This window comes from Protomyctophum bolini (assembly GCF_963924005.1).
Source record: "Protomyctophum bolini genome assembly, chromosome: 8".
Lineage (NCBI taxonomy): Eukaryota > Metazoa > Chordata > Actinopteri > Myctophiformes > Myctophidae > Protomyctophum > Protomyctophum bolini.
In genome coordinates this window covers 10603341-10629213 of record NC_137869.1, presented here as the reverse complement: position 1 = coordinate 10629213, position 25873 = coordinate 10603341, and the positions used below count along the sequence as shown (strand labels likewise).

General features: G+C 44.9%; 1 protein-coding gene across 5 annotated transcripts in view; it reads right to left on the bottom strand.

The window, feature by feature from the left end:
- Positions 1–25873, bottom strand: part of dennd1b (DENN/MADD domain containing 1B) — a 135499-nt gene that overhangs the window by 37700 nt on the left and 71926 nt on the right. For all 5 annotated transcript variants that reach the window (XM_080770932.1, XM_080770935.1, XM_080770933.1 and 2 more), the window contains 3 exons: positions 15075–15175; positions 9158–9203; positions 5940–6041 (listed from right to left, as the gene is read on the bottom strand). In XM_080770932.1, the coding sequence (XP_080627058.1) occupies positions 5940–6041; positions 9158–9203; positions 15075–15175 (249 nt within the window). The remainder of the gene's footprint in view (positions 1–5939; positions 6042–9157; positions 9204–15074; positions 15176–25873) is intronic.

Here is a 25873-nt window from a genome sequence, read left to right as displayed (position 1 = left end):
TCGTTTTCACAGTTTAAACCGCACAATCACATGGATTATACTAGGTTATTATTACGTTTTTGGGGAGGAGTCAAAATAAATGAATAGTCTACATCTCACCCCATGATATAATAAACGATAACTCTATAGTGTGACTGTAATTATAATAAACCATTCAATTAAGGTATTACAAGACTATGTATACAGTATACCGAGACGCACACACCTTAGAGGCACATTCCTTTACACAGGGAACTTAAGAAATTGGCACTGCCAGGTGGAAAACTTGTATGTCCAAAACTTTACTTAACAGGAAATGGGAAAAAAAACAATCTTCCAATGGAATGGATCCAATGTAGTTATTATTAACCTGGCGTTTCTATTTTGTGCATGTCATTAAGTGAAAATGTTCCAAACTTTCAATTATTATTATTATAATTATTATTAATGTTTTTATTACTACCATTATTATTATTAATACAAAAATAGGTCAAATAGCAACATGTTGTGAGCTTTGTAGACCGGCTATTTTGGCACGACAGTGTCAAACGACAAAGCTAGAAAAGAGGGCATTCATTTATGACAAAATCATAAATGAAATATGGAGATGGAGATACATGGTTTCTGTCCGACAGATGAGGAATGCATTGCAACACATTCATCAGTGGAAATTAAAAGACAGTGAGGGGGGAAAGAGAGCAAGAGGAAAAAAGAGGCAGAGAAGGTACTTGTGCGTGCGTGCATGTGCGCGTGTGTGTGTGTGTGTGTGTGTGTGTGTGTGCATGCTTATTAATAGGGTTATCTCATAGCGGTGAGATACTCCCCAGTGTGGGGTTACTTTGTCAAGCTGACCTCCTATTGCATCCGAGCGGGACGAGCAGTGAGTTTTGCATACATAATTAAGTACGGCTAAATGTCAACTCTCACTTCAATAACTAACACAGTGGGTGCTGCTGCTCTCCCCTTTTTTGGGGGGACTTCTAATCCAGAGTGAACCCTGAGCACAAAGCCGCTGTCGCAAAAGAGCCGTAGCATTTAGACTGCTCCTAGCAGCAGTCTTTGAGGGCTTGTGCACGCCTGGGGAGAGCGGCCGTCTGTGCTGCACGCTTCAACGGAATTAATAAACATAATTTCTTTCTCTCATACGCCGTCCACAATAATGCTCCTAATAAAGCTAAGGACGTCCATATTTCGGTAGCTAAAAATATAAACTCGATAACACATACACGAAATACATATGCTATTAAGCATATTCCCGCTTATATCCCCTTGCGTTTAAGACTACTGTACCTGAAGGTCCTATTTGTTTATCATGTGTAGGCCTATTCTCGTCTTATTTATTTATTTAAGTTGTATATTTTTCTATGTCTTTGTGCCCTCTTTTCAATTTGAAATTGTACAGTACATCGGTCAATGTTGATTGTTTTAAATAAACTTGACTTGACTATACAGTGGGTTAAAGCACTGAGCACAGTGAAAAGTTAAATTAGCACTCAGGATTGGACAGTGTACAGTCCGAGGTGGAGCAACCTGGTGGAGTATTATTACAGTTAGAGGTGGTGTACAGTAGTGCTGTAGGTGGCTCCTTCACAGTAGGAGCAGAGTGGTTGAAACTTGAAATACATAAAGTCTGTTGACCCCATCGGGACACGTCTGGCAGCTGGCTGACGCTGACCGACAAAGCAGAATACGGTGAGTAGCGAAACTTTTCTCATAAACTAGGTCTGAGTGTCAGTCAGGCTGTGTGTGCGCGTGCGCACGTGTGGCTGATCGATGAATGCTCCACATCAATGGAGTGTAGTAGTTGTGTCTGTGTCTGTGCCACGCAAGTACTGTACAGTACAGTATGTGCATGTGGGTGATTGCGTGTGTGTGTGGGCTTGTATGTGCGGGCTTGCAATGGGAGGGGGCTTGGGTGTGTGTGGTGGCATGCATCTGTGTGTGTGTGTGTGTGTGTGTGTGTGTGTGTGTGTGTGTGTGTGTGTGCCTGCCTGCTGCTGGCAGCAGATGATGATGTAGATGTTGTTTTTCTGAGACGTAAGCCCAACTCCAAATTAACGCTGCGATGTTTGATTAAGTGTGCCAGGTGATCTCGGGAGAGGCCCGCTGCAGACGCAACCTCAGCCCCCTCGTTCATTTGTAAACTTCCACATGTTGAAACACAGAGGAAGTAGGAGTGCACTCCGTAAACCCCCCCTCCCGCCTCCCCCCTCTTGATTGGGGATACAAATGATCAAATGTAAAGGAGGCTAGGAGTGCATGAGTATACCGTGTCAGCATAGCAGCGAGAGGCAGAGAGGGTGGGGGTGGGGTGGGGGGGGGGGGGGGGGCAGGAATTAGACTGTGATCTGAAAGGATAGCTCTGAAAATAAAGATGTGCCTCACCTTGAATAGAATAGAATAATACAGACAAAAAATATATATATCTTCCATCACTGGTTTGAGATCAACCAGTTAGATCGGATTAAAATGTGTGTGTGTGTGTGTGTGTGTGTGTGTGTGTGTGTGTGTGTGTGTGTGTGTGTGTGTGTGTATATACTGTATGTATATATATATACACGTTGCTGCATATATCTGATTCCGTTGCACAGCGTTTGTCTTCAGAATGAACATGCACGGCTAATTGGCTATTCTTGGATATTGTTAATGACGAGCGAGGTAAACAGCTACGCTAACCAAAAAGCCAATTATAACTTTATCAACACAACCTTCAGTGCAGAGAGAGGACCTGCATATTCGGGGGGAACTCCTTGATCTTCCTCGGAAAAACCATGTTGTTCTTTTTTTCTTTTTTTTTTTAACTGAATATTTCTTTTCAGGATGCCTGTCAACATGTTGATTTGAATGATACCCAGCACAGCCCCTTTGAAAATGTATATTACTAGTAATTGCAGTAAATCTTGAAACTTTCAGCATTTACCGGTATGCAAAATGTGAAAAAAAAGAAAGGAAATAACGATACTGAAAATAATGCAATAATAAATCATCACAGAAACATGGCTCAAATTCTGGAATAAATAAGTGTATCATTTGTTGGTAAAAAATAATTATAGTCAGATAAACGATTTGTTGTTTCAAAACTAAATAAAATGTGCCTTTTCTCCTGCACTTTATACTTTTTATTTAATAAGACAAGCAGCTTCTTGTTGATAATGTAATAACTGCCATTAATGTAAACCGTGATAATGAAATACATCTCTATAGATTTATGTGCATGCCATGTATGCCAAGAGAGACAAATTCAGTACAAAAACACAATTAACGCACGGCCATCAACTTTGTCGCACTCAGATGCTTCTAATAAAAAGGACGCCAGAAATAGTTCTCAAAAGCTTGCCGCATCCTCTGTCAGCCCTTTACCCACTCACTCCCTTTATTTGCCTTTTTTGTCAAACGGAACCGCTACTGGCATGGTAGCATTTCTAATAGTCAATAAATCTAAAATATTATGTGTGAAATTGGGGGAAAGGGCCATTACGGGCGTGGACTAGTGGAGTCAGCATAGGGGTCCCGTCTGAGAGAGCAACGGCTAATTCAGGACAACTGTGAACTCTGAACCTGCTAAAAGCAAAGAGCACTGGTCAGATCGGCCCGGTAATACAGTCCACATGTACCCTCAGCCTCCACCGGCACAATTAGGTGGATCTCTAAAGACTCACTTAAATCAATATCAGAGTGCAATTTTTTCCCTCTTACGGAGACTTAACTTGAAACATGCACAAGAAACATTGCCTGCGGCCTTTAACTTTTATTACGTTTTTACGCTTTCTATTGAGAGAGCCAGAGGGAGCGGTGTGGGGCTTTTTGGAGTGTGAATAACCAAGAACGCGCAGGTCTTGTTTGCTTTCAGCTTCACACTGAATAAAGCCGGAGTGTTAAGTAGCCAATGTTACCGTGAGAACTGGGGGAAGAAATGAACGGTGGATTCCACCGGCTACGGGGAACGACGCGCGGCGAACCCGGCCTAGTCAGAGGAAGCGCTCAACATTAATTAAGATTTTCAGGCCTCAGTCTGACAAACTGAGCAATGCCTCAAACATCTCCTTGTGTGTAAACACAAACATCAAATGCCACGTGGCACGTCCTCATCACTAACGAGCGAACTAACAAGGGACCTGGAATTCCACTCAATTAGTACCTGCGCTCTATCCTTATTAATCTACTACCCCCGGTGAAAAGATAACAGGAGACGAAATATGAAAATGAATGGGGGGGGGGGGGGAACACAAAAAAGGAAGAAAACAATTTGTTACAATAAATATATTAATGCTGGTGACGTTTCTGTTTCAGGTGGTGTAATTTGACATGATATGCGGGGTATGTTCTATCATTAGTCAGTGAAATGGTGAGAAGAGGGGGGCTTGGGGGGGGGGGGGGGGATCAAAGCAAGAAAGCTCTGAGGCTGCCACTTAATTTATCACACGGCAAAGACAAAGGCTTTCTCTCTCTGCCTCTGTCGCTTTTCAAAAGCCCTGGCTCCTATTTTATGACAAACTCAGTTTGCAATTTAATTTAGGATTTGAGTCCCAAGGCGCAGTAAAGTACACAATCAGGCAGGCAGGCAGCGAGAGAAAAGGTAGCCGGGCAGGCGGGCGGGCAAACAGGCGAGGTAGAATGAGCCCGTGTTGGCAGTAAAGTAGTGTGTGACTGTTACAAGCAGGCAGACAGACTTCATGACAATCACGCAGGCAGCTGGCGCTGAGCTAAGGTGGCACATAAACACAACCCAACAGGCAACAGAAAGATAGGCAGTAAGCAGCATATACAAGGCGTGCGAGCGAGCAAGGCATTAAGAAGGAAGTCACAGGGAAGACAGCGTTGGGCCGATGAAGGCTGAGTGGAAACACAGGGAGGAGTGGGTTATGTCTCCCCGAGGTGAGCAACGAGTAGGGAGCTGGACCAGGACTGGCTGCAGGCCTAAATACTATATAAGCTAGAGTTTAAATAACACCCTGGATTTCCCAGTGTAGGGTCTTGGTCTCCCAGTATGAGTGTAACCACAGCCTCAGCAGGGTTTCAATGCCTTGCAGAGGAGCTTTAATACAACCCCCCCACCTCACACACACACACACACACACACACACACACACAACTGGAGAACGGCTAAACAAACAGATTCCTGCATCTACAAAGAGAGGGATGACAAGCACGCACGCACACGTGTGTGTGTGTGTGTGTGTGTGTGTGTGTGTGTGACCCTGACACCGTGGCGACGCTTCCTGTTGCACTGACCGGCATCAGCCCTCCATTAATTAAAGAGACGCTGGCAGGTGGCTTCACTGCCCACACTGGTAATTGGCTTCTTTCCTCTCTCTCTATCTCTCTCTCTCTCTCTCTCTCAAAACTCACCCATCGGTGCATTTATTTTTTCTCCCTACCCCTCGCCCACCCCACCCCCCCTTCCAAACCTCCAACTTGCAGACAGTGGGCAGACAGGCTCCGTGAAATAATGATTAGAATGGATGGAGATGAAGGGGGAAGGCAAGAAGCACATGGGTTTTTTTTCCCTTACTTTTTTAATACCCACAAGCCTCTCTGATGGTCGGGGGAACGCCACTCGCCTTCGGGGGACGTCACACGAGGCGACGGGAGTTTACTTTAGACGGAGGCAATCTGAGGAGCTGCTACTGCAGCCATTAATGATGAGGGGAGGGGACAGAACGCCGCTTTGACAAGCTTCTGCACGTGTGTGTGCGCGTATGCACAACGTGTGCACGCATTTGAGTGTGTGTGTGCGGCGCCGTGCATGTGAGAAAGTGAAAGGGCAAGAGAATGTGCATTTGTGTAAGTGAGAAGAGGTGTGAAAACGAGGAAAAAACGAACTGTGTGTGTACAATATAATGAGACATAAAAATATGAAGAGCTTCAGAAGGCGTGTGTGGGGAAACTGGGCATGTGTGCGGGCACGCGCGTGCGGACGTGTGTATGCGTGTGTTTGTGTGTGTGTGTTTAGAACTCACCACATCACTGGGCAGGTTGTGCAGGTCATCAGTGGGGCTCTCCAGAGTGTTGGTGTCCATGTTCAGAATAACCACATCCTCCAGCGAACGACCACGCACTCTCTGTGACACCAAGCAACACGCAGGATCAGCACGGCTCTCACATTAGAACACCCATCACACTTGTTACAAAAATACATCCTCCACATCCTCGCACAACTTAATTGAACTATGTTCACACCGTCGTCACTATTTTGGTCATGTCATTACAGGCAAAATGTTCCAATAATGTCAAAGATTTAGTTTTTTTCCAAATGTGTCATGAGCTTGGAAATAAGCTATTTTCGCGATTCTTCAGACAACAACGCACAGTATGTACTGTAGGTAATGTAATGCTTATGTAAGTGATTAAAAATGGATATTTCATATATATATGATATTTCATTTCAATTCAATTCTGTTATTGTCATTGAAGATGACACAAAACAATGGTGCAACTCATTGAATGCACTAGAAATAGAAAATAATAGAAAAACTAAACCAATAAAAAAACAATGTACAGATGTAAATTGTAAAACTAAAGGTGCATTGTCATGCTCTCAGTCTAGCTGGGGATAAACTCGTAAGAAATCATCACAAGTTTTTGAATTTTGGCGTGGTGTTAGGTATGGGTACCGGTATATGGTTTTCGAAAGCTGTGCAAACGAGTTGGGCGCCCATTTCCTGTCAGCCTACTGTCTGTCCCTATATAAAAATAAATAAATAAAGGCGAAAGCCGCAATAAAAAACCCATTAAAAAAAAAATATATATATATATTATATAGGTAGATAGGTATGGTTGAAAACCAAAATAATTGATAAAAGTGACCGGGCCCCTGCCCACTGTGCCCAGGGTCCATATACTGTATGGAGCTGGCCTGTTCTGAGCCTGAAAGAGAATAAAATCCACACTCTCAGTCGTAGTAAGAGTCTTGTTTAATAATGGAGATGATCCGCAGCAGCAGTCAAACCAGACAAACGCGTTTTGGCGTGCAGGCCATCGTCAGTGTCAGAATTCTGTTCTGAGTCTGACCTCACAACACTCCATATTTGGGCATGGCTGACACAGAACTCCATACACTGTATGGAGTTCTGTGTCAGCCATGCTCTCCGTGTCCCGTTATTCCTATATACTGTATGGCATACAGTATATAGGAATAACGGGACACGGAGAGACAAATACAGAAATCTGACATCATTCTGACGTCGGGCATAAAAGGGACAGATCTGGGTGGGGCATGCATTTCCAACTTGCATCGTTCAAGTAGGCCAGTGCCCAACGGGCACCGCCGTAGAGGCCCCACGGGCACCACTCTAGTTTATAATAAAAAACATCAAGTTATCCTCATCTAGTGTTAATGTGACATTTGTCTTTATTTGGCACTTAAATGATACTACACTGACCGCGGTCCAGCATGGGTCTGTATTTCCTCCTCTACTGCCTCCTTTTTCGCCTCTGCGCCAAATCTATTCTACAAGCTCTCCATGTGTCGCAATGTGTTGCTATCATGACATGCCTAGAATAGGGTGACGCTGGGGTTCATGTGGTAGTCAATGTGTGTAGTTGTTCCCCAGGTGCAGCAGGTGGGCCATCACACACACACACACACACACACACACACACACACACACACACACACGTGACCCACGGCGGTCACATTTAAAAAACACAACTCGTCATCACGCACCTTTACGCCGCTAACAATGAAAAATGGGGCGCGGGGAGGAAAAATATTAGAACATCTTTACTGTAACGCACGCATTTCTGAGAAATAAAAAATGGCACGCAGGGGCGAAAAACACTCACGGTGCGGCGACATCTTTTTTTTCTTTTTTTTTTCTCAGCACTCATGCATCAACAACAACAACGCTGCTGTGCTGCCGCTGTGCTATGCAGTGTGCATCCTGATGGCAACAAATTCAACAATTATTTCAGTGTGGTGCAGAATGCAGGCAGGTGTGGGGGGGGGGGGGGGGGGGGGGGGGCAGGGGGGAAGTTGCACAGCAGAGTGTGTGAGAATTTCTAGTTTGTCACTTTGGTGACAGCCTGTGCTGCTAAGACTCACATGCTGATCTGGACTAATTATGTAGTGGCGGAAAGAGGGGACTGTCACGAATGGAGAGTGTGATAAATACTGCCACTGCCACTACTGTCAGGCAAAAACCACACACACACACACACACACACACACACACACACACACACACACGTCAACATATATGTGCACAGTATGAGTATGCACTTACCCATGTGCGCAAACACACACACATGTACTGCACAGGCGCACACACACACACACACACACACACACACACACACACACACACACACACACACACACACACACACACAGTGATGATCTACACCCCCAACCAACACACTGGCTTTCAACAATGAAGCAGAGAGGCTCTTTGTTTGCAAATGCCTTTTCCTTCTTTTATCCTGCTGGTAAAGAATGCACAGAAGGAAGAGGGGGTGGGGGGGGGGGGGGGGGAAACCATTCTGTCCATATTATTTTACATTTGGTTCAGAGTGCTGGCACGTGAAATATGGCTTCGTTAAAACTCCCATTGCTTCCGACTGGATTCCGGAGCAGCGTTTTACTGGACAGGAAGATAGCGGATCACATGTGTCTGAACATGGAGGAAGCAATATTCACGTTTTTAATGTACATCGACGGAACCCAAACTCAAAATACTTTCTCTACTCTCCCTACTTATCTTTCTCCCCGGACACCTACTGCAAATTATCCGTGAATATTTTATCAAATTTGAAGTTAATCTAGAGACCAAAATAAACCAACATTTGTGCCTATGTAGAGTTGGTTATATTTGAAGGAAAATGTTCACCCACACAAAGAAACATATAATTAGACAAAATAAAATTAGACGCACACGCGCACGCACGCACGCACACACACACACACACACACACACACACACACACACACACACACACACACACACACACACACACACACACACACACACACACACACACACACACACACACACACACACACACACACACACACACACACACACACACACACACACACACACACACACACACACACACACACACACACACACACACACACACACACACACACACACACACACACACACACACACACACACACACACACACACACACACACACACACACACACACACACAGAGAGAGAGATCTAACATACCTCGAGTAGACTCAGATGAACTCCTACCAAGTATGGCATGGGGGCACTGTGGAGGAAGAGATGAAAGCCAAGCCATTAGCAATATCACTAATGAGGACTAAATTCAGTTAAATCATCTCCTTAATAACAAGTCGTTTAGTAGCCTAGCCCGACATGTCACAATTTACACTCCCAAATGAATAAAAACAAAAAGAACCACAAGGAATATTGGAGCATATTAATTAAAAGGTAAAACATCCTGTAATGAGCATTGTTATTTTTGCAACAGTTACATTATACAATTGTTTTTTTCTTTGTTCCCGGTCTAACAGTAGGCATGCTGTGCAATGAGCTACACACATAGGCTGAAAAGCATATATGGTCCATATGTTGCTCCCTCCTCTAAGCCAGTCGCAATATGGCATGGAACGCCTGCTGGGTCCAACTTTAAAGACTGAAAACACCATTAGATCAACTGGTGAGTGGAAGCAGGCCAGTAACATGGAGGCTGTGATCCCGTCTATCCGCGATGAAGACTTAAAAGACTGTAGCAAACAGAATAAAGTCCCTACAGGACCGCTTGTTACACACAGTGAAATGATCAGTGTTAATGGATGAATTAACACTGATTATGTCACTGTGTAGGACATGATTTTGCCATTTATTCTGAACCTTTAAGACATTTCATGAAGGCGTATACCAACTGTATACCAAGTGCAAAAAATATATCCTGAATTGTAAACACCAACTACTACTGTAGTAGCACTACTACTATTACCTATATTATTACTGCTACTAATAATAATTGTCAGTCATTATTTAACAGTTAATGTATTGAATGCTGAGGCAATGTAAGTGTAGAACCACTTGGAATTTCAGGGAATCCATGGGCTCTATAGGAATAATCAAATTTACTATTATGCATGTTTGTGTGTGCATGTGTTTTAATTATTATTATTCCACTTTCCACAGTGATTTTAGCAAAGATGCACATGTTACCTTATATGTCGTCTGTACGTTTATCTCATCTCCATCATATCATGTGATCTTGTGTTTCATAGTTTTTTAAAGGAGAACTGACACGCCCCTCGGGAGCTAATAACTGCTATCAAACAATGCTATCATGATTCTGACGTCAGACTGGCGAAAGCTTTCCCCAACGACTTCTATGCGGGCTCGCCGGGCTTGGTGGCCGTGGTAGCATAGCAACTTATGCTACTATTTTGGTGTCACATTTAGCTTGAATACTGGGTGAAAGTCTCATTCAAAAAATTAATTTTTCGCAACATTGTTCAGGTGAACTGTGTGTTTATGCTTGTTCATTGTAATAATCAATATCGCTATGATTATTTTATTTATCGCCGCGTCGCTCCGCATGACAACATACAGTCTAGCCCGTCTCAGATGCAGGCTGCACACACACGGACGGACGGACGGACGGACGTATAGTCTCTGGTCAGGTCCCCGCATTGAACTGGGCATGTGTGTACGCACACACACACACGGCTATAGTGCATGACAGCGGGGAAGAGAGCTACAGACGCCCGAGGCAGATTCCGTGCCATTGCGTGTGTGTGTGTGTGTGTGTGTGTGTGTGTGTGTGCGTAGACGGGCTAGACTGTATGTTGTCATGCGGAGCGACGCGGCGATAAATAAAATAATCATAGCGATATTGATTATTACAATGAACAAGCATAAACACACAGTTCACCTGAACAATGTTGCGAAAAATTAATTTTTTGAATGAGACTTTCACCCAGTATTCAAGCTAAATGTGACACCAAAATAGTAGCATAAGTTGCTATGCTGTGTGTGTACACACATGCCCAGTCCCCCGTAGAGGCTCATGATCTCGTCCGCAAGACTATGCCTCGGCATAGCGATATTTATTATTACAATGAATACAAACATAAACACACTATAGTTCACTTGAACAATGTTGTGGTAACTAACTACGGTATTACAGAGTGAGAGCGAGGGTGTACATGTCAGCCTGCGGCTGAGAGGGGAAAAGAACAGTAGTCGCGCTGCTCTCACAGCGGCCAGACAACAGCAGACCGGCCGTAGTCGCGACTGTCGCGCTGCGGGGCTGAGAGGTCTCAGAGCGGGCAGACAGGGGTGTTGGCGACCGGGGGAACATGGGACTCCAGTCCAAAATTTGCGCTTGTGCTGCAGTTCCCCTAAAAAACCGCACGCCAACCTCAATTGCATTCAAACTAAGCATTTCTGGCGAAAAAATAATTTTTTTCAATTACATTTATAGCCAATATGACGCTAAATGTACCGTCAAAAACGCTAGCCTGACCTATAGCCACTTGTTGCTAGCGCCGTAGCCCCGTTTCAAACTGTTTCAAACTGTTTTCAGTCAGACCACGTGATGTGCTGTACCACCCATATTAATTTCGGGGCATGTCAGCGGACCTTTAACAGAATGTGTAAAACCAGCAGGACAACAACACACTGGCATGTCCTTCAAGCCCTGTATCTGCTCAGATCCAAAGAAAGGAGGCACTGATAAACAGGCAGCTGTGAAGCAGCGACACGAGCAATCTGGCCGCCCGCTACGCATGTACCGTATGAGAAGCCGCTTTCACAATCATGAAGGCGTAATCGCGTTAGCTCTCTGCAGTGAAACAACCAGCAGGCCTGTAGCTGCTGCGTCTCTGCACTGACTGTACCCCACATCGACCTCTGCCTTTTATATGATCCTCTGTGGCACCAAGAGAAACACGTGTATACACACACACACACGCACGCACACACACACACACACACACACGCACGTCTAAATCTAATTGCGCTACCTAATGTAGGACACCCCCCCCTGATCGAATAAGATAGCGATGAGTCTTCACAGCGTGTTGAAAATCACATTGTATTGACAGTGATGAACGGCTACTTAACCACTTAAACCCGTCCCACAGGGCTCTATCATTTGTCCCAATCTTTTTTTCCTCTAAACCAAATCGCTTTGCTGAAAATAGCCGATCTACAAACGCGTCACAATGCGCTGTGAGCTTGCAGATCGGCTATTATTGCCAAAGGTCCATGTGTTTTTGCAGAATGTTCAACTATTCTGACATGCCCAGAATAGGGACTAGTGTTCATGTAGTTAAGGCAGATGTATCCCTTCACAGTAAGATACTGTATTAGCCGTCAGCACAGAATCAACACAAAGCCGGACCATTTGTTTTGTGTGCACTCTATCATCCCATTTCTGTAAATCACATTTAGTCTATTTGCCGTTTTGTTTTGATTTTTCCTTTATTTTCTTAAATATGGCGAGCATTTGAAGTCGGGCACGGTGCGTGTGGATTTGTAGACGAGCCGTCGCTCCCGCGCTCCCTTCGGCTTCAATCATGTCCATTCAGATTTGGTGGATTTGCGTTGGATGGATGGTAATGAACCCCTGAGAGGGCTGAGACGAGGAGAGCTTTGGTTTGCTGCACCACAATGAAATATGGAGGAAGGTGATCGGGCCTGTTCATTACATGGAGCGGCCACACAGGAGAGGGAGGCGATCGGGCCTGTTCATTACATAGAGCGGCCACACAGGAGAGGGAGGTGGAGGAGCGCGTGAGAAATCGTGAGAACCACCAGAAGAGCTGGTGGGAGAACTCGCGAGCAACACGAGAACATTTGTGTGCACACATCCACAGTAATGTATAAGCTGTGTAAGTGTAGTGTAGCATACTTAACACTACACCTGTGTGTGAGTGTGAGTGTGAGTGTGTGTGTGTGTGTGTGTGTGTGTGTGTGTGTGCGCGCGCGTGCGCATACTGTATGTGTAGCTGTGGCTGTTTGTCTGTCACCTGAGAATCGACGATTCAAGTAAGTAGTCAGTCTTAGACCCTTCAGTCAATAGAGATTATTTGATTCAAGCAGTGTTTATTTTTTGTGTGTTTTGTTGCCTGTTGATTCCACACTGGCATCAAGTTAGTTACTAGTTAGAAATAGTACTAATAACTATCATACAAGTTTCCAATAGGTTTAATAGAAGTGACTCGACGTGACTAGAGGTTTAGAAGCTAGCTTCTATTGAAGCTATCTTGACGCTAGGTGGAAGTAAAAAACAACGGACTTGGCAAAACTTCCTATTTACGACATGAAAACCACTGTACACACTTTACAATAGGACTTTGGAAGAATACTGGAGAACTCGGGTCGCCGACTCTTCTTCATCTTTGCCGAGATTTCTTCCCCTTTCGCCGACTCTTCGTCACTTTCCGGTCCGAGTTCTGTCTGAGAACTCGGACGGAAAGTGACGAAGAGTCGCAGAAACGGGAAGAAATCTCGGCACTGGAGCGCGCATCTAGCTACTGCATGATGATCATGCACGCTGATCAGACAGCAGATAAATAAAAGCATTCAGCTTTCACAAGTGTGCCCATATAGAGAAGGAAAATAATTAAGAATTCGGTGGCATTTCTTTCACATTGCAAAAGAGCAATTTTTGCTCTTTGCTCTTTGTCCTTATAGATAGAAATGATATTCCCATTCGTCTTTGTGTCTGCCCGTGTAACGCACCAGCGAGTGTGAGGGGTTGGGGAACGGATGCAAAGTACATATGAAACTAACGTTAGCTCCCATGCTAGCTAGTAGCTTCCCTCGTCAACACAACAACACCACAGATCGGGTGGAAGCTGCTGATATCACGTTGCTTGTGCCCGTGGATGGGAAATAAGATTTAAAAGGCTATGGAAGCGTGGATGAAAGGCAAAGCACAGATGTGTGCAAAGTTTTGTCGGATCTGCCTGTGCATTCCGTCTGCTGCAGTGCGTGTGTGTTCTGTCAACTTCTGTGTTACTCTTGTGAGTCTGTCACTGGCTGGCTGAATGCATAGTTAAAGAGCGTCACTCATAAGCATGCGCCCTTCCTGCGCTGGAAGTAGCAGATCTACAAGTTATCTACCCGCCGCAATGCACGGCACGTTGGGCTTGTACATCTGTGTTTCTCCCGCAGTTTAGTTGAATTATATCGATCGGCCAGAAAAGGAAAGCATGTTTAATCACAACAACGTCACGTTTACTTTAGCTCCTCAGTGTTAGCGTCTGTTTTGGTTGTGTTGCTTTAGCATCGTTAGCACAGTAGCTAACATTCAGAAACTTGCAGCTGCTGAAAGTGCCCCGAAACGTGGAGAATATTCGGCAGAATCTGAAGAAGATTCGCCGCGCGACGACTCTTCTTCAGATTCTGCCGAATATTCTCCACGGTTTGCCGACTTGTCTTGAGAAGTCGGCAAAAAGAGTAAATCCGCCGAGTGTTCTTGTTACCCTTTGGAAGACCACTCTTTGGACCTTCGTAGCGGTAGGTGAGTCGTGCTCATTTCGCGCATGTGCGCTGCTGTCCACTTCCTTGTTTACGGCTCAGAAAGAATGACTTGTATCTCCTAATCTAGGGAACTCTCCATGGTTTTAACCAGATGGGCAATGTTCTGTCATCATTTCTGACTTCAGCATGCCTCTCGTTTGGAATATTACACTTCTAGAGAGACTTTAGTGTGACCAGCGCAAGGTAAGAAATGGAACATTATGTCTCCCGGGGGGGAACGTAAGGCGGGGCTAAAATCTGCCAAATCTGCTATATTTTGAAAGATGCTGGCGGCATCCAAATTGTTAAAATAAACCGTCTGCCGTCATGTTGTCCTAGCGGATTTATTCATTTTAAGGCTCTGTTGCACTTGACTATGTAACATGGTCTAAAAAATGAACACTGAAATGATTGCAAAATGCAAATGTACAATTTTGTCACAAAATCTTTATACTTTATATAAAATGAATAGTCGAGCCAATTAAATTCTGAGCCGGGTACAGCCGTGTGTGTGTGTCCTGTATTACCAGCAGTAGTCCAGAAGATGCGGGGGCAGCCCAGGGATGAAGATGTGTTGTGTGTGTGTGTGTGTGTGTGTGTGTGTGTGTGTGTGTGTGTCCAGTATTACCAGCAGTAGTCCAGGAGATGCGGGGGCAGCACAGGGATGAAGATGTGTTGCCAGTGCATAGGAAACAGCATGGCGGCTGCACCGTGGACGCAGGCAGTTAACTGCAAGGACACACACAGGACAAGATCAAAGTTAAACACACATACACACACGACCGCACACAAGCACGCACACGTCCATTGTATATTACCGGTATGTCTATTGTATATTATGTGATGGGTTTCAGACGTGAGCTACAGTATGTGAGCTGGCCTTACTGTAGGTAAACCTCCTGAAAAAGAAAAATGGTGAAAGGAGATATAATAAACGTCGCCCCTCGTGCTGGTTCCTGCTTCCGCCTACAATGCAGGTTTGATATCAGTTTGAAATAACACAAAACTGCTTCATTTCTTTGCAGTAATGATTGCCAAACATGGAGTTGGTCTTGAGCATCCGATCAGATGTTACACGATTACACAATGACATGTGTGATAGCGTTGTTGTGTTATGTTGTGCTGAACACACACATACCACCATAGAAGACGAGAAGAAACAGGTTGAAAGGTATTAATGAGACTCTGGACATGAACCTGTTTTAACCTGAGGGCAATAACATAAAGAGAGATAGCATACTGTACAGAGAGAAAGAGAGGGAAAGAGTTTAGAGTGAAAAGAGGCTGAGCTTGCAAGCAAGAAAGCAAGAAAGCATGCAAGCAAGCAAGAAAGCAAGAAAACAAAAGAAGATAGCTACTTATTTGGCAGTGGTGGGTCACCACATGAATACTATTACTACTGCCACTGCTAATCCAATACTTCAAATGGAAAGTAGAATATGTAATCTACTGTTGGCTAGACTCAACACAAAAATAAACTAAAAATAAACTCACAAGAATCATTATAAGTTTTAAATGTAGAAAAGTTTTCATGTTCAAACACCAAGCAAAAACAAAGATACACATGGAAATAAAACCCCCCACCATGCCAATGTACATTGCATTTACAGCAGAGAACTAACCAGCAGGAATAATTAACCTCATTTACACACACACACACAGAGAATGAAGAACTATCACATAAAGATCAGCCATCAGCGTTCAAAGGAGCAATGTCAGGCTGAGATGAAACTGGTGCAGCAAATAAAAGTCACTGTCTCCCATTGTCTTAAAGTATACGTCTCTTTTGACAACCCCAACCACTCCATACACACAGCCGAGCCATAGCAATGTAATGACCTGCTGCACACACATGCATGCACACGCACGCACGCACACACATCAGGAGAAAGAGAGGCGTTAGCTCATCCTCCAGATTAAAATAACATGATTAAATATGGAAAGAGAACAGAGGTCTGGGAGATCCGGTGGGACTTCATTAGGGCAAATTGCCAAAGAATGAAACATGAGTTAGCCAAGAGAGACTGCGGGCTGGGCCAATACCGCCGGGACCCTGGAGCAGCAGCCGCTGTTATACCACCACGGCTTCACACTCAATGTGTGAAGCGCACACACACACACACACACACACACGAGACCCCCGGCTCACTGACACACACAATGTCACAATTGACCGGCCAAAAGCGACCACGCTTGGCGACAAAAAAAAAACACCCCTGCCAGAAAATGAGAAAGAAGATGAGGGGCCCCCACCTGTCCCTCATGACCCCCCCCCCCAAAAAAAAAATAAAAAAAAATAAAGTGTGTGTGTGTGCCCCCACTGTCCACGTGCCCCGCACCCTGTGTTTGTTTTAACTGCATTCATTTTTCACATCGGCTGGAGAAAAAAAAACTCAAGCAATGATCTTTTTTTTATTGTCTCCCTGCAATCTCTCATAAAAACACATTCCCACAATAGTTAAGACTTAATCAACATTTAATTGGTGTCTTGCTCCGTGTATATCTGCATATGCATATTTCCTGCTGCCTGCCGTCTTCAAATGAAACAACAATGGCACGCTCCTGTCAGGATTAATTTGCTGGCAAACAGTTTGTGGGTATTTTTTTTTCTCTCCTTCCCTTCATTCTGAAAATAAATCAATGCTATGAATATTAATGTGTGAAAGTGTAGCACTTGGCGAAAGGCTATTGTACTTATCGAGGACTTCTCTCTGTTCTGAGCTGATGACGAAGGCACTGAAATAGTGATGAAGGGAGGTCAATGGCCAGACTCCAAAAGTCATAAAGTTAAAGTGCACAGTACACACACAAATCTGCATCGACTATGCTGGAACACGCACATCTACATGTATGCAGTGCAGTCCTATACCAATAACAAATGTGCACACACACACACACACACACACACACACACACACACACAGTTACACTTGCAAACACACACATGCAAAAACACAGGCACGTCGGTGGTGCACTCAACCCAGCAGTGTTCTAACAGACCAGTGGTATCTCCTCTGGGAGAAGGACAGGAACCACTCTGTGGTACCAGGAGGTAATGGCACAGAACACCTCTCTAACCTACTCCAATTATCTCCACCAGGCCTCAAGGTGAGCCCCCAACTGGCATGATTTACTCTCAGGTTGAAAGGCCTCTCTCTCTCCCTCTCTCTCTCTCTGGCTTGGGGGAGTACTGCAGGTTGAGATGGCGTGCACAGTTAACTGAAACTAAGATAATAATTTAGAAAACAAATCTAAACTTTTTTCTTTTTTTTCACCCATGCCCTCTCCAAAGTGGAGGTGATGTGTGGGTGAGGAGGTAACTTTTATAGGAGGCAACTACAGAGGAATAGCTCACATATTTCCCTCTGATATCCCACTAAAAATAAAACCCCTGCGTCCTTGGTTCAGCTTTCACAAACAGACAAGGAGAAAAGTACAAGAAGACCATATAGGAAGGAAAAAATGAAAGAGAAATTTGTTATCAAGGACCCCCCTACCACTCCCCCCTCTCTTTTCTTCTGCTCCACATGAGAGCGGGTCGCGAGAGGCTAAGGCTGATAAAATATTTGCCAGCCTGATAAATAATAGATGAGTGGAGCCAAATGGCTTACACGCTCCACAAAAGACCTGGGTGCTTAATATTCCATTCAATGGAGAATCACAGATACAGTCCCCAAGAACAAATACAGGATTAGGTCTGCTTTAGGTGCTGGGTCCAGTCCTCTGGGACAGGGGCTCTGCCCGGTAATGAGGGGCTGCCTGCCTCTCTCAGTGTGTGTGTGTGTGTGTGTGTGTGTGTGTGTGTGTGTGTGTGTGTGCGCGCGCACACACACACATGCGTGTGTCATGCCCCGTCCTCTGAGAGAGGCTAACCGATTATACAGCGACAGCCTGCATCAAAAAGCAACCCAGGTCTTTGGTTCTGCCCTGAGAGCTTTCCTAACGCTCGGCAGCTCAGATAGAAAGATGCCACACTGACACTGGCTTTCCCTGATCCCCTCAATGGAGCTAAAGGTCAGAGGGACAGACGGACAGGAATACAGAGGACAGAGGGACAGAGAGAGTGAGGGGAAAGAGAGAAAGAGTGAGAGTGAGTGACACAGGAGAGAGGAAAGAATGAATTGCCAGGGTACAAGTTGCTGTAAACCTGTAAACGGGAAGAATGGGAAACTTGGGAATGAGTTTGAATCACTACAGTGTAGGATTCCAAGGAATTATGGCCTTCGGTCATCCAAAGACACCGCTCGCCGACCATCGAAGTGCTGATCATGACCGTCATGTTCGTCTGCCTTTGACTTATTCAGATCAGCTAATCCCTGCCCTGAAAACACCTGCCACGGTAGCCATGGGACGACCTTCTATCAGTGGTGTCTCATGAATGAAAGACGACCCAACACAGACCTCTAACATTGTAGACTAATTCTTCCCAATGTTCAAAAGCATTTAAAAGCAGTGCTAAGAGGCTGAGCTTCGGCAGGAACTGTGTGACGCCTTCCAACTCCAACCAGACAATGTCTTGCTGTTAAGGTGATTTATTAACACAATAAAAACAAGATCCAAAAATGTTGTACAGAAAATGTTATGAATGAAACTGAATGCAAAACATAAACCTAAGCGGCAAAAATATTGAGCCTTGTCCAAGACAAACAACAACACTTCAGCCATCTCCACTTCTCTAGTTTACTTCCCATATCTGTGTGAAGTAGCTGGCTGCCGCTTCAGGAGAGTCTATTATTTCCAATGAAAGAGTGGACACAGCTTATGAACCATTCTTTAGCCCCATGGTCACTAAATATTGGACCCGATCGTCACAAGCCACACAATCCTCCCACGATACTAAAATGTATTTATTTATTTTCAGAGAGCCAAATCATGAAAAAATCTTTTTGAGAAATCATGAGAAAATACCTTTCTCTTTCCCCTCTTCGCCCACTCAGGAGATTCATTTTGTGTACCATTTCGCCTCTAGTGGCTCCAATTGGGATGGACCGTCTTCCTAAATTAACCATCTTTGGCCTAGCTCACCCCCCTTCCCTTACTGAATGCCCGAGACGCACACCTGACAAACTAAAGAGAATGAGGAGACACACAGCAGGAGTAAATCAATCAAATAGGAAGTGAGACATCAAAACAAAGTGTGGGAAAAACCAAACAAAAATAAGATCAGCACAAGAAAAATATACATTTTGTCTCCTACAAACATACTTAACCAGTAGAATCCTAGCGTCCCAAATATTGTGTGCATGTCACTCATAATACAGAAGGTGAACATGCAGCAAAAATAGCATGTCAGCTAGCTCACAATGTGTCACGTTGAGATGTGATGCAAGCTTGTAGAGATTTTCCAGCTAAGAGACTTACTGTAGAGGGGAAAAAGGAGCGGGTACAGAACCCTGCTAGATGCCAGTTAACTACGTATATAGGGTTTAAGTGGTTAATGTCAGAGTCTCCCTGCCTGTAGACTGTCTCCCATGGTATGCGTCATTCCCTCTTTAGCCAAGGAACCCAGACAATGTTGAAGAGAAATGCAGATGGAGACACGTTGAGCAGAAAGAGCCAATGAGAAGATGGGGCCAGAATACACTGCATCAATAAGACTTTTAGATTATTGTTCTACTCTTATTTATATTTTTTAATAAATATAATTAGTTAACTGGATTGGTTGTGCCAGTCATGGGCATGCGACCCAATTTGTGGGCTTTGACTATCCAAAATGTATTTGAGTCCATTGTTTGGATGTGATCTTGGTCTTATTTGCAAATGCATGGGTTATGGATGAGGCTTATTGGTAATGGTGTCGAGGATTTATGACATTTAATATCCCTTATAATATATCTTTTAAGTGTTTCAGTAATTCTTCTCCATGAACTGTGTTCTATGAGTTTGCCTAAAAGGGAAGTTCAGCAACGTTAGGACTTTATCTAGTGAGAACTCACACGATTATTTATTTCCTTTGTCTTGTTTGCTCAGCTGTGACTTGTACTGTTCTAAGACGGTAGTGACTGTTTCTTCAGCTCGTTATCTGACATAATCAATCAACAGACCCTCATGTGATGATGTGACATGCAACATCTGTGTGTGTCCTAGTTGTAGCTGTGGGCAGGTATACAAACTGTGAATCCCTGTTGCTCAATGAGCCAGACTGGGTTTCCATTGCATTGACAGGTCATGTAGGTCATTTTTGGCTCCATAATAGTAAAATCACTCATACCTTTGTCTGAATTCTTGTCTTGCCTCATTTGTGAATATTATGTTTGACCATCCACTACAGATTGCATTCACATTGGTTACACTGCAGGGGTGCCCAAAAGGTAGATCACGATCTACCAGTAGATCACAAAGGGTGTGCAGGTAGATCACATGACATGATGCCCCTAAAAACATATGATTTAAAGCTATTTTTGGCATCTGCTATTTTAATTAAGGTGACTTGATTGATTGACATAAAAAAGGGCTTGTCAGCCCAAACACAAAATGCAATACTTTGTTTTCAAGAGTGTTGTGCACAAACGTCAGTAGCATTGCAAAGTTATATACAAAAAAGAAACCCTACCAATTCCATTTACCCTATATTTCCCATTCCAAGTGTGTTGGTCTAATAACAGCGCCGCTATTCCAAAGCCCCCTCAGGTACATTTTTAAACTATTTTCAGCTCTCAAGTCAACAAATTGTGGGCACCTCTGGGTTACAGCCATCGCACCCCGTTTCTGGGAGACGTGTTTGGGGATCCTGTGAGCAGTTTCTGTGGCATGCCTCTATGAGATCTCTACCGAAAGTTGGGTAATATGGTTGTTTCTTTAAGAATCTTTCTACTGTTATGGCACTCAGCTAACTCAAAGGACCACAATGGAAATAAGTTCACAATCTATTTTGTGTTTTATTCTTTTGACATGTACAAATATATGGTTGTGACTCGTGTATATGTATATTTTGTCTCCACCAGGCCAAAAGCATGGGGAGAGTATGTTTTGCATTCCGTCAGTTTGTCCGTCCGTCCGTGTACAGCTAATCTCCGGTGCCATTGGCCCAGCCGATACCAAACTCTGCACACACACTCCCTAGATGCAAATGACGGCCTGTTATAGCGCCCCCATGAGGCCAATTTTTGCTAAACACATTTCATTACATTACTCGTACACATTTTATCCATACAGTACATCACGCAAATTGGTATACACTATCTCTATAGTCATGTGATCAATTGATTTCTCATATTACATCCTGATTGGCTACGATTGACACCTGAAGTCCAAGCGTTGGTCATCTATACCGTCAGCACAGGGAACTGGTTGACAGCAATAATTTGTTTCCTTCCTACACAGAATGTTGAAGGAATTGTATGGAGAGAGATGGTGAGTGTAAATGGTGAAACATAAACATTGATTGATGCTTCACTGCGTCATTGGAGCACTTGGAAAAGTTGAAGCTAAGCTCAATGTCGTCGTGACCCCCCACAAAGCCTGTTGCTTTGCCACCGCTAGTGCGAACACAGCATCATGGCTAGTAGAAAGCTTGTCATTTATCACCTATTTTTCTTGAAAGTTGTTGAAATTCTCTCTGCGATACCCATTTTCTATTTGGTTGACGTTTGGCTTGTGTTGTTGCACCATACATATCATTGCGGTGACACTTTTCCACTGATTCGCCCACATAGACTGCTGACTGTAGTAATTACATATGCCACTGTTAGTTTAAGTTCTGTCCTTATTCAGTTTTTTCTGGAAGAGTCTAGCCTTCTGAGGGTTGGTCTGTCTGTCTGGAGCAAATGTGCAAACTGCCTGACCGATCAGTGCGAAAATGTCTTTATATACACTGCCAGTCCACCACACCATTTTGAAATAGTTAACTTTAATTTTCATAAGAATTGTGTGGGTGACGTACAGTAGGCTCAGTTTCTCCCTTCTACCTCTCTGTCCGTCATATACAGTACTGTACGTACATTCACATAGATGACTGACATTACAGGCCGGCCACCTGAAGTCCGAGAGCCACACTGAAGCTACGCCATTCCCATATGGATCCTGAGAGCCACGTGACTCCATTTTTACAGAAGTGATTTGTTAATTGGCTTAGTTGTGTGTGAATCTCCCTCTTTTTTCATGGCCGCATGTGGCCCAGTATGTGACAGGCACTCATACTCTACCGTTTCCTACCCTCCCACCTCAGCTTCTATTCGCTCTACCGTTTCCTACCCTCCAACCTCTCACCTCAGCTTCTATTCGCTCTACCGTTTCCTACCCTCCCACCTCAGCTTCTATTCGCTCTACCGTTTCCTACCCTTCAACCTCTCACCTCAGCTTCTATTCGCTCTACCGTTTCCTCCTCGCATGGTGACCTTCATCTGCCCTCTCCTACTCTGTCCATTCCTGTAAAGCTCATGCCCGGTTCATGCTCCATCGTATGACAGTGCCATGCGCCTAAAATAGCAACAACAACAAATTGAAATCCTGTCTTGTACTTTCTGCGTTCAGCTCGCTCGATCCCTCCCAATCTCTTTCTCTCTCTCCACCTTCTCCTCTCGGAGGAAGTCACCAATTACAGGCGCTCTGCTCCCCCCGGCCGCCTCCCCACCCCCGCCTATGTTGACAAACACCCGGTGTCAGGCAACGGCACAACGCAGGTGTGCCACTAACAAGTAGGTGGCACAGGGAGCGAGAGAAAGAGGGCACGCAGGACAGCGCAGACACTACCTAACACCAGGCCGCCCACACATGTACCGTACACACACATACACACACAAAGACATACGGTACAGGCACCTGTGAAAGTGGGAAACACACACGCCGTTGCATAGAAAAAAGACACAGAGACACAAATGTCATGTAAGCGCAAACTTGTACTTGTGCGTGCATACGCACCCACACACGACACACACCACACACACACACACGTAAGTCAGACACATGGGCTGAGATATGTCTATTGAAACCTAGAAGGAGGGGAGGGGACACGCTGATGTTCTGCAGCCACCCAACAACAGAGAGACATCAAAAGATAGAGACAACGATGCAAGACACAGAAAGAGAGACAGAGACCAAGTCAAATAGAGCAAAGGATAGAAAGAGAATAGAGAACGAATCAGAGCAAAATAAAAGGTGAGAGAAGAGACAGTCAGAGAGAAATAAAGAGATAGAAATAGAGAGACACACACATTATATATATATATATATATATATATATATATATATATATAGAGAGAGAGAGAGAGAGAGAGAGAGAGAGAGAGAGAGGAGAGAGGAGAGAGAAAGAGAGATATGGCAGAGGAGGAGAAGCAGACAGGAAAGCGAGAGGCAGCTGGCACTCTGGGGCCGGGTGGATGGATGTGCTCCTTGTTAGCATAGCCCTGACAGTCTGACGAGAGGGCTGCTGTCAGGGCTGGGCCTGCCTCCGTGAGGCTGTGGGATGAGGGGATGCTGTAGGGCTGAGACAGGGCCTGTGAGCTGGGGCGGGGAGGGCTGTGGGGCGGAGAGCGAGGGGTGCCCCGGCAGATGAAAGACGCGGGGCCTCCCAGCTGACTAGTTAAGAGGAAAGGCGCGATGCGGCCCCCATTATACGGCCCCTACGACAAGGCTGCACGCTCGGCCGGCTCCGCGCCACCCGCCACTCCGGCCGTGTTTTAGAACAGCGGTGCCGCTCACCTCCGGTCAACGAGACGGCAATAAGTCAACTGATGCATTGTTGTAAGATCATGATTTATTCCTTTGCTGTTGGCTGCTTGGCAAGACGCGCCGGGGCCATGTACCGGCAGCCTGACACACCGTGGGTTTCACACTGGGGGCTTCAACGCAGACAGCGCCTAGAGCAGGTGTAATATATGCAGTGGATGTGTGTGTGTGTGTGTGTGTGTGTGTGTGTGTGGGTGTCTCTCCATCCACTTTCTCTTTCTATTCCCTCATTCATCCCTCCATCTGTCCATCTCTCCTTGCTTGGCTGAGAGGCTGGACAGTAGACGACCAAGTGAAATAAAACAAGCCAAGATGGCAACGGACTACTCACCAAGTACCCATCTCTGATTTATCCTGTGTGGTGGTGAGCACGGCAAATACTTCTTGTCAATTCAGTGACGGCACACACTTGGGCTTCAGCAAACGTTTATCAAACGTCACTGTCGACAGTGATTAATTATATATTTACTGTCCACAACACACACAATGTGATCACAATGTGGAGTTAAAGTCATGTGCCTGCTTTCAGACAAGTATGTACACTGAGCTGGTTTCAACCCTCCTAGCAGTCATTTCTAACTTGAAGTGGAAGGTCAATCTATTCAACGGTACAAAAAAAAGATAAACAAACAAATGAGGGGGAAAAAAAGAAGAACTGAGGAAGTTTAATGCAGCCAGGCCTGGTAGTAATCCCAGTGGATATGTGAAACGCCTTTGTAGTCCAGTAGTGCCTGACATATATAGCTAGTTTTAGCTAACAAACCAAAACACATCTCTCCCAGAGGAAGATGAGTGGATAGATGGATGAGTGGATGAAGGATGGGAGAGCATAAAAAGGTGTACAGAGGTGGAGGTCTGATGTTGTGGAAGTGCTTAAAATATCCTGTCGTCATACATTCGTTAAACAAACTGGGGAGGAAAGATTTGTCTGTATGTGCCACGGTCGACTGTAAATCACGGGCCAAAATCACCTCCGTCTGTCTGCCTCCCTAGGTGGAAGAAAAACAACCCCCCCCCTCGCCCACGGGTCTGATAATTTACACCCTGTAACCCCAGTGTCACAGGGCGTTCGCTCCGAGTGGAGACGCTGGCGGTCTGGGGATTCGAGGGAGGGGGGGCAGCGGAGGAGTGAAATTCTCATAGGGTTGGGTAATTTCTACAGCTCCCACAGAGTCTGGGTCCGCAGGGAGACCTTGGGTTCCGTCCTCAACCATCCACCCCCCCACCTCACTCCCCCTGCCATGCAACACACACCCACACAACCCAACCTGCAGATACTGAGGCAGAACTGGCTGCAGATGGGGCCTGGATGACATCACTGCTTTCTAAACTAAACTGTCATAAACATTTGGCTCCGATGCCGCAGTCATAGAGATAATGAAAGGGGATATATATATATATATAGAGAGAGAGAGAGAGAGAGAGAGATAAGAAATGGAGAAAGAGAGAGAGGGAGGGAGAGAGGTTGGCAGAGACTTCCTCCCCACCTCCAGACAGGCAGAAGTGACTGAAACTATGGGAGAGAGTTAAAGCAGTAATAAATGGATAATTTAGGGCATTCTTGGCCATTAAAATATAGCAGCTTTAAGACAAACAGTCAAATATAATCAGGCTTCAGTGCAAGTACTCTGCAGCCTGTCAGAGTGGAGAGAGCGAGGCTGTGTGACTGCATGGGCATGCCAGGGTGGTGGATCAGGGCATGGCAGCCTTGAGTCTGATCAGTGTTCTAACTTCAATACTTGGGAGTTTGATGTCCTGCTG